The sequence below is a fragment of the Monodelphis domestica genome, chromosome 1 (genome assembly GCF_027887165.1).
Source record: "Monodelphis domestica isolate mMonDom1 chromosome 1, mMonDom1.pri, whole genome shotgun sequence".
NCBI classification, from domain to species: Eukaryota; Metazoa; Chordata; class Mammalia; order Didelphimorphia; family Didelphidae; genus Monodelphis; species Monodelphis domestica.
Window position 1 is genome coordinate 460,140,865 of NC_077227.1, and position 9,614 is coordinate 460,150,478.

The 9,614-nt window shown below is 41.7% G+C and overlaps 1 protein-coding gene across 1 annotated transcript in view; it reads right to left on the bottom strand.

The window, feature by feature from the left end:
• Positions 1-9,614, bottom strand: part of NIBAN2 (niban apoptosis regulator 2) — a 111,460-nt gene that overhangs the window by 35,039 nt on the left and 66,807 nt on the right. The window contains exon 3 of the mRNA XM_007475032.3: positions 944-1,072. Coding sequence (XP_007475094.1) covers positions 944-1,072 — 129 coding nt within the window. The remainder of the gene's footprint in view (positions 1-943; positions 1,073-9,614) is intronic.

The window sequence follows — 9,614 nt, forward strand, 5'->3', positions numbered from 1 at the left end:
CTTTTTTAAAAATAATAACCCTAATTGCTTTTTTCTTTCTGTTGTTTTCTTAGAAGTGCACTCTCATCTGTCAGTCAAAAAAACATTTAAGTGCTTATAATGTGCCAAAAGTCAGAGTGGTATGAGAACTGAACTTGAAGCCAGGAAGACCTGGGTTCAAGTTCTGCATTTTAATACACACTAACTAGCTCTGTGACCCCCATAGAAGCTGCTAAACCTCTGGGTGTTCTAGGGAAAACACTAAGACCATAAGTACCAACCTGCACTGGAAAACAAAGTTTCCTCACTCAGGAGGCTCCCTGAACCAGTGAAATCACAACAGTTCCTATCCTTTTCCCTTACTATGTACCAGGGTAATGACACCAGTGGCACTGGGTGCTACATGCCCAATTAGGGTAGGAGTTCATACTGGGGCAGGGATGGGGAAAAAAAGGGGAAGGCTGAGGCTGGGTATCAGGCAGGGAACTAAGGTGCGGAGTGGGATTGAACAAGTCTTCCCTGACAACTCCGATCCAGGAATTAATAATCATAGCATAACCAGGGGCAACAGCAAAGTGGATTGAGAATCAGGTCTAAAGATGGGAGGTACTGGGTTCAAATCTGGCCTCATATTCCTTCCTAGCACTGTGATCCTGGGCAAGTCACTTAACCCCTATTGCCTTGCCTTTACATAGCATTAATTCTAAAACACAAGGGAAGGGTTAATTGTCTAAATTTTTAAAAATTAATTAAATTTTAATTTAAAAATTATTATAATAATACAAATAAAAATGCAATAGCAAAGTTACTACTTTCTACTATAATGATGCTCTCACACCAAGGAAAGGGGGTGGGCTTGAGTCTAAGGCCTTCTTCCACTGTCTATGAGACCAGAGGGCCTGAACCTAGATCCTTCACTGCCCTGCCCCATTCCCATCTAGCCCCTTGCTCCAACAGGACTTACAGATTTGTTTTCATAGAGCACAAGCCCATAGTTGTGTGGCACAAGGCTAAAGCGATTCCGCCATTTCTTGCTGTCTTCTAGATACTGAAACAGGTTCCCAGAGAAGATGACCCGTTCATCCAGTGGCACCTGGGAGAGGAAACAGAAGAAACAGGGTTGTAGCAGGCTCCAGTGAATGACAGATCTGCGTGAAATGCCCTCGTGAGCATCTAGGATCTGCCCTGTTTCCTCTGGCTCTATCATAATGTAAGACCCAAACTACTTGCAACAAAAAAAATCTGTTCTAAATCCACAAATAAGAGGAAATTTGTAAAAAGAGTTTAATGTAGTTTAATGGGAAAAAAAAAGTAATGCACTGGGGGCAGCTAGGGAGTGTAGCAGATAGAAAGCCAGACCTGGATTCAAGAAGACTTGGGTTCAAATCTGACCTCAGATACGTTTTAGCTGCATGACCCTGAGAAAGTCACTTAACCCTGTTTGCCTAACCCTCCACAGATCTTCTACCTTAGAACTGAATAAACAGAAAGAGAAGATTTTTAAAAATAAATAAATAATGCACCGCTAGTCAAGGAACCTGGGTTCTGCTTCTAGCTCTGTTGCTGATTTGCTGTGTAATCTTTGTCAAGTTACATCCCTTCTTTGGACATCAGAGAGGGCTTTAATAGGATGGTCTCTAAGATTAGACCTAGCTCCAATATTCTATGTACAAAGGTCTCTTCTAACTTTAAATTTTTCTTATTCTCCAATTCCATTTTTACCATGACCGTGATAAGAAGAGTCCTTGTTATTACTATCATGGAAGCTCCTCTTTGACACTTTCATATGAACAAAATTAAAACTATCCAGGCTTCCTGTGAACCTTTCTATATATTCAGAACCCCAACCAATACAGGGACCAATCTTGACATCAAAGATCTGATGAACAAGCATGTGTGTCACCTTGAGGCAAACAGATGGCAAATTATAGGTATGGCAGGAGGCATGCATTTTCCAACTTGGTCAGTGTTTTGCTTTTTGAAATTAAATTAAATTTTATTTTCAAAGATCTGTTTGCTCTCTTTCTCATCTGCCATCCATCAAGAAAGTAAGAAAAACAGAACCCTTTTTTACAAACAAATACAGTCAAGCAAAATGAATTCTTACATTGGTCATGTCCCCACCCCCCAAAAAAGTCAAGACATGGGTAGCATGTTTTTCTTCATAAGTCTTCTGGAAATGTAGGTGGTCATTGTATTGAATAGAGTTCCTAATTCTTTCAAAGTTGTTTGTCTTTACAGTATTGTTATTATAGTATAAATTACTCTCTTGGTTCTGTTCACTTGATTTTGCATCAGTTCATAGAAGTCTTTCCAGATTTCTCTGAAATGATCCTTTTCATTATTTCTTATAGAGCACAAAAGTATTTTATCACATTCCTTCCAATTCACAAAATTCCCAGCCATTCCCCAACTGATGGGCAGCCTTTCAGTTTCCAATATTTTTTGGTCAATGTTCTTATTAACTTGATTTCTGTGATTCTATTTATTTGCCTTGAAAGGTTTCTATTTTCAGGATAGAATGGTGGTGTTAAAAAAAATGGATAAGAGCATCAATAAAACATTGGAGGGGAAAACTTTGTTTAATGACTAGAATTGAGAAGGGAATAAGATCTGATTCCTTAGGATAAAACATCTAGGGGCATAGTGGATAGAGCACTGGGTCTGGAGTCAGGAAGATTCATCTTCCCGAGTTGAAATCTGGCCTCAAATACTTAGTAGCTGTGTGACCCTGGGCAAGTCACTTAACATTTTTGACTCAGTTTCCTTATCTGTAAAAATGTGCTGGAGGAGGAAATGGCAAACCACTACAGTATCTCTGCTAAGAGATGCCCAAATGAGGTTAGGAAGAATTGGACATGACTGAAAGATACCATTAAGCCAGGCATCTTGTTAAATATTAGGGATGCAAAGAAAGGTAAAAGATTATCCCTGCCCTTGAAGAGCATGAAATCTAACCTACTAACTTCTTTTTTCTCAAAACACGGAACTGAACCCAAAGTTCTCACAAAATAACGTTGTTTGTTGAGAGCTAGTTGGAGCAAAGCCAAGTAGGTGTTTTCTGAAACTAGTGAACTGGAATATCCAAATATTTTCTGAAATGAAAGTGAACCACTTCTTCCTTTCTTCAGTATCTCTGCATGGACTGAAGCCCTAGGCTTCATCCTGTAAGACCCTCTCCCCAACAAGGAGCACAGTCTGAACCTGATGTGATGCTTCTAGTCAGCATCATACATCACTTCCTCTTGCTCTTCAAGGGGGAAACTCAGATAAATTTGTCTTTTTTTCAAATGAAAACCCATTGTACACAAACAATAGGGCCTCTTAAACTGCTTCCTACCCAGGGATTAAAAATATTTACCAAAAAAAAAAGAAAGAAAAAGAAAAGAAAGGGGGAGGGGGAGAGGAGGCAGTGGCTCATAATTGTGTCTTTGCAAAGTCACAAAGCATTGGAAGCTTAAAAGTCTATATTTAGAATCTAAAGCAGACGCTAAATTTGGCAAACACACATCTCTCCCCCATTTCTAGTAAGGCACAGAAGGATCTGTTTTCTCAGTCTCTGAGCTTGGCCTCTTCTGGGGCGTGTCCATCCTCCATAACAGAGGTCCTTTCCTTGATTTAGACCCACCCAGCCCCCTCTCCTTCAGTTGGCCTTCTTCCCCTTCTCCAGACTTACTAAGATAGCTTTTCAGAGGGATGGCACATGTGTACTCTTCTGAAACATGACAAAAGACTCATAAAGGCTGATTTTCTCAGAAAAATCTAGACTCAGTCTTCCTTTTTCTGGTTCTGCCCTTTTAGACCTTATAAAGCTTTTAATAATAGGTGGGGAGCTGCTGGTTTTGGTATTATTTCAAAATTGTCAAAATAACTGAGTGAGAGCTCTTCTAGAAGTCCAAAAGGAAAAGAAAACTGGATTTCCAGGCCACACAAAATCACAGACTGCTAGAATGAGAGAAAACAAGAGAGATGATTTCCCCTCCACACAAATATTCAAAGCTATAAAGAAGGAGGGAATTCAAACTCTGAAACAGAAAAAGCAAAATAGTCCAAGTAAAGGATAAAAGAGAAGAAAGACTCTTTGAGGAAGCAATATAACATAGTAAATAGAACATGGGACTAGGAATTAAGAGATGTGGGTTCTATTTCCAGCTACTTAAAGTGTGATCTTGGGCAAGTCACTGAAACATAAGGACTAATCTAAATGATCTTTGGGCCCAGTCACTATCTAAAACTCTATGATGCTACAATCAATAAGAATCACTAAGACAAGGGGAAGCTGGGTGGCTCAGTGGATTGAGATCTAGGTCTAGAGATCGGAGGTCTTGGGTTCAAATCTGGCCTGACACTTCCCAGCTATGTGACCCTGGGCAAGTCATTTAACCCCCATTGCTTAGCCCTTACTGCTTTCTACCTTGGAGCCAATACACAGTATTGACTCCAAGATGGAAGGTAAGGGTTTAAAAAAAAAAAAGAATCACTAAGACAGAAGGCTCTGAACAAGAAGAAAGTTAGGTATGGAAACTAGTTTAGAACCCCTGTGGACTTCAGAAATTGAAAAAGGAATAGATAGGGAACAAAAAATCTTGTTGAATAAACCCTTTTATTGTAAGAAGTGGGCATTCCCACTGGGAATTCCCAAGGAATGGAGTCATTCACCCTTGAACTTTCCCCCCAACCTCTAGCAACTCTCCAGTGGGGAAAGAGACTGAGTCATAGACTCAAGGAATCATGGAATAAGCATTTCATAGAGGGACAGGATCCTCAAACATATATATAAGTCCATATTACAGATGAGAAAACTGAAGATGGTAGGGATATAGTGATCCAAAGTAATAAATATGGTTAGTGGCAGGGCTAAAGTCTGAATTCATACCTCAATTCTAGGATACTCACCAACAGACCACCATATAACCCAGCGCATTCTAGCTTTGGATTTGATGGAGACATGTAAAAGACATATGTCTTAATAGATATCTACCCCTTGGGTCTAAAGCAAATAGAACAGAGATCTCCATCCAAAAACCAACCCCCATTTTTCTTGGATTTCCTATATCACATCCTCTGATAAACCTCAGAACTGGGTAGAAAGGGGAAAGCTGGGGATGGGAAAAGGGTTGAGGAGGTGGTGAAAGCCTGCTGGCAGTCTTCATTTCTCTAATTATGGAAGCACAGGCTCTGGATTCAGAGGACTCTAGGTTCAAATCATGCCTTTGATGCTTATCACTTGGAAAATGACTTTGAGCAAGGCATTTAATCTCCCTGGGCCTCAGTTTTCTCATTATCAAATGAAGGAATTGGCCAACTAGAGGGCCCTTCCTAGTTATAACTCTATATAATCTTATACTTAGGTAGTAGGGGAGATTAGGTTGGAGAGTTAGTTAGAGGTCTAGTATTATATAAATGCCAAATAAATTATTGCCACCACGCTGTAGGACAGAGGGCCTTGTGCTCATTCTTAGGATTCATATTAATACATCATCTAGGCTAAAACATGACCTGGATTTAGAAGGCTACAGTTCTCTCACTGGTTAATTTAATAATTCTCTGTCCTGCCTCTCTCCCCTTTTTCACAGGATCAGAGGATCTGAGATTTAACGCTGGAAGGGAACTCAAATGTTCCTTAATCTATCCTTCTTCATTTTATAGAGGCCCAGAGAGGTTACGTGTCTTGCTTAACATCATGCATGTAAGGGACCAGATCAGAATCAGAACTTGGGTTCTCTGATTTCAAACTTGGGATTCACTCCTCTCCACTGCATCATACTACCCGCCCCTTTTTTCTTCACTTGCTGTTAGACAAAGAGAGAGAGAGAGAGAGAGAGAGAGAGAGAGAGAGAGACAGAGACAGAGACAGAGACAGAGAGAGACAGAGACAGAGACAGAGAGACAGAGAGAGACAGAGACAGAGAGAGAGAGAGACAGAGAGAGAGACAGAGAGAGACAGAGAGAGACAGAGACAGAGAGAGAGGCAGAGAGAGAGAGAGGCAGAGAGAGAGAGACAGAGAGAGGCAGAGAGAGAGACAGAGACAGAGACAGAGAGAGACAGAGAGAGAGACAGAGAGAGAGACAGAGAGAGACAGAAACAGAGAGAGACAGAAACAGAGAGAGAGAGAGACAGAGAGAGACAGAGACAGAGAGAGACAGAGAGAGAGGCAGAGAGAGAGACAGAGAGAGAGACAGAGACAGAGAGAGAGAGACAGAGAGAGAGAGACAGAGAGAATGTCCTGGATGAGCAGGATAAAATAAAGGTTATTCTAAACTCTACTGGAGGCACTATGAGCCATGGCACCCCCTAAAGGGACATACACCTCGGGACCATAGGACCATATATTTTAAAGTTAGAAGAGACCTTAGAGGTTATTGGGTCCAACTCATTCATTCTGTAGATGAGGAAATGAAGGACATGAGAGAGGTTAAGTGATGTGCCCAATCACACAGTTAAATGAAAGACAAGCAAGTAGCAAAAGCAACTGAAAACTAGTTCAATTCAAAGCTCCTGTACCTGTGCCCTCACAAGGGTGAGCACTGGCCTCTGCAGTGGATGAAGCCCTCTAGTATCATGCCTATTACTGATCTGGCATTCATATGCTGCCTGGGCCCTACTACACCTGCAGTCTAATTTCCCACACCACCTGTTCACAAACCACTGGCACACCCTGAAGTTCTAAAGAACTCTCAAGTTCAGGCTGAGTCAGACTGTGCCTTGGCGACCAAATGACTTAATTTGGCATTGGGCTGCATGAACAGAAGTCCAATGTACAGAAGAAGAGCGGGGGCGATCCTGCTGTATCTCCACTGGTTGAGATACACAACTAACACTGAATTCAGGTCTGGATGTTACATTTAATAGAGATCAGCAAACTGGAGGATTACATCCAAGGAAGGTGATCAGGATGGTAAAGAATCTTAGAAAAAGTCTTGGAGTTACCTTAGAGAAGGGAAGATTTAATGTGGGAAACGGCAGAACTGCTGTCTTCCAATGTCTGAGAGATTGGCATGCAGAAGATGGTCTAGGATTGCTCTGTGGCCTGTCCTGCTCCAAAAGGCAGCACTAGGAGCAGTGTGTGCAAGTTAGAGAGAGACAGTTTTGAGCTCAATGTAAGGAAAAAACTTTCTATGAATGAGGGCTTTTGAACAATGGGAAAGGTTCACTTTTTTTTTTAAATTCTTACTTTCTGTCTTAGAATTAATACTATGTATTGGTCCCAAGGTAGAGGAACTATAAGGGATAGACAATGGGGGTTAAGTGACTTGCCCAGAATCCATAACTAGGAGGTATCTGAGGCCAGACTGGGACCTAGGACCTATCTCTAGGCCTGGCTCTTAATCCACTGAGCCACCCAGCTGAGAAAGGAAGGAAGGAAGGAAGGAAGGAAGGAAGGAAGGAAGGAAGGAAGGAAGGAAGGAAGGAAGGGAGGAAGGAAGGAAGGAAGGAAGGAAGGAAGGAAGGAAGGAAGGAAGGAAGGAAGGAAGGGAGGAAGGAAGGAAGGAAGGAAGGAAGGGAGGAAGGAAGGAAAGAAGAAGCAGAAGCATTGAGCTCCCGATCACTGGAAGTGTCCAAGTGGAAGCCAAATAAGTATCTATCTGTCATGGATGTTGCAGGATGGACTCTAGGAATGGGCAGAAGGTTGGGACTTGGCCTCTGAGGCCTCTTCTCATCTCTGAAATGCTATGTCTATAACAACAAACGGTAGTTTTGGGAATCCAGAGCTTTTCATTATCTACATACAAGGCATTGAATTCAATGCTAGAGCTCTCCACACTGTAATCTGCTTCAATCGTTTCATCTGTAAAATGCAGATAATGACAGCTTTCCCTTCTTTCTCTCTCTCTTACTGATAAGGTGTGAAGATTAAACGAGAATGATGCATTCTAAACTTCTTAGGAGAATGTGCTGTACAAACACTGAAGGCTATTAGTCATCTTCATGACTGCCATTTTCCTCAGCATCCCTCTGGGAAAGGAGTGTGCATATCTAATATATGACATATAGAGGTGGGGGCCAAAGAATAAAAGCCACCATATCTTATGCCAAAAAGCAACTGGTTTCTCTTTCCCTCTCCCAGAGGGGACAAAATAGAGGCCAAGGTGGTCTCCAAAGCCAGTGACTCTAACTTCTAGTTTCAATTCCATATCTATATCTTCATTCCACTTTTCTGCAACTGGCACTCTTTCTCCAGATCTTAGGACATCAGATCCAATCTGTACCTGAGTATAAGTTCCCTCTCCAACATCTCCAGCAAGTGGATATCTAGTCTCTACCTGAAGACCAGTGAAGGAGCCCACTGCCACCTGCTGTAGCCCAGTACTACTTTTGGACAACTATAATGGAATCCCCACCCCCAATAAATGAAGTCTAAAGATCCACCTCTGCAATTTCTATCCAACCAGTCCTAGTTTTGACATCTGAGGCCAACCAGAAGCTAAGCATGATCTCTCTTCTATAAAACACTTCTTTCATTACTTGGCTATACCTATCATATCCCCAATGAATCTCTTCTTCCTCTCCCTCCCAAATAACCAGTTTCCTCAAATGACCAACTTAGGGAATAGCCTTTAGTCCTCTTCACCATCCCACTTCTCTTTCTTGACAGGTTCCAGTTTATTCTTCCTAAATTGTAGCACCCAGAACTCCACACAATATTCCAGATGTTGTCTGACCAAAGCTTCCCATTATGCTCCCATCACAGCTATTTCCTTCTGGTTCTTATTACACAGAGGGAGAGATTTTAAGTTTAGTAGCACAGGTTTTCCTTATGTCATTACAGGACTCTGTAAGCCACTACTACTTGGTAATAGCATCCTTCATCCTGCCATTCCCTTTCCTCAAAATATTTTATGGCTATCCTCTGCATACATGATCAAGTCTGGGGGCAGCTGGGTGGCTCAGTGGATTGAGAGCCAGGCTTTGGGTTCAAATCTGGCCTCAGACACTTGTTCGCTGTATGACCCTGGGCAAGTCACTTAACCCCTATTGCCAAGTCCTTACTGCTCTTCTGCCTTAAAATCAATACACAGTATTGATTCCTAGTCTTGATTCTAAGGCAGAGGGTAAGTGTTTAAGAAAAAGATTAAGTTCAAACTTTTGAGCCAAACCTATCATCCAAGGCCCTCTACAGTTTGAGTCCAAATTATCTCCATTGTTCTTTTTTTTTTTTAAATAAACCCTTACCTTCCATCTTGGAATCAATACTGTGTATTGGCTCCAAGACAGAAGAGTGGTAAGGGCTAGGCAATGAGGGTCAAGTGACTTGCCCAGGGTTACACAGCTAGGAAGTGGCTGAGGCCATATTTGAACCTAGGACCTCCCATCTCTAGACCTGGCTCTCAATACACTGAGCCACCCAGCTGCCCCCTCCATCATTCTTTTACAAAAACCTTCTGCTCTCTGAGCCTGATCTCTCTCATTTATCTCCCAAATATCCCTTCCCATTTCTCATCCTCATCCTGAAAGAGCTTCTGGGTAACTTTTTGGCAATTGGAATCCTACTCCTCTCCCCATAATTTATAAATGGTCAATGGTTATGAACAAGTAGTTCTCAGATGGAGAAATTAAAACTATCCAGTCATATGAGGAAATGCTCCCAATCATTATTGATTAGAGAAATGCAAATGAAAACAACTCTGAGGTA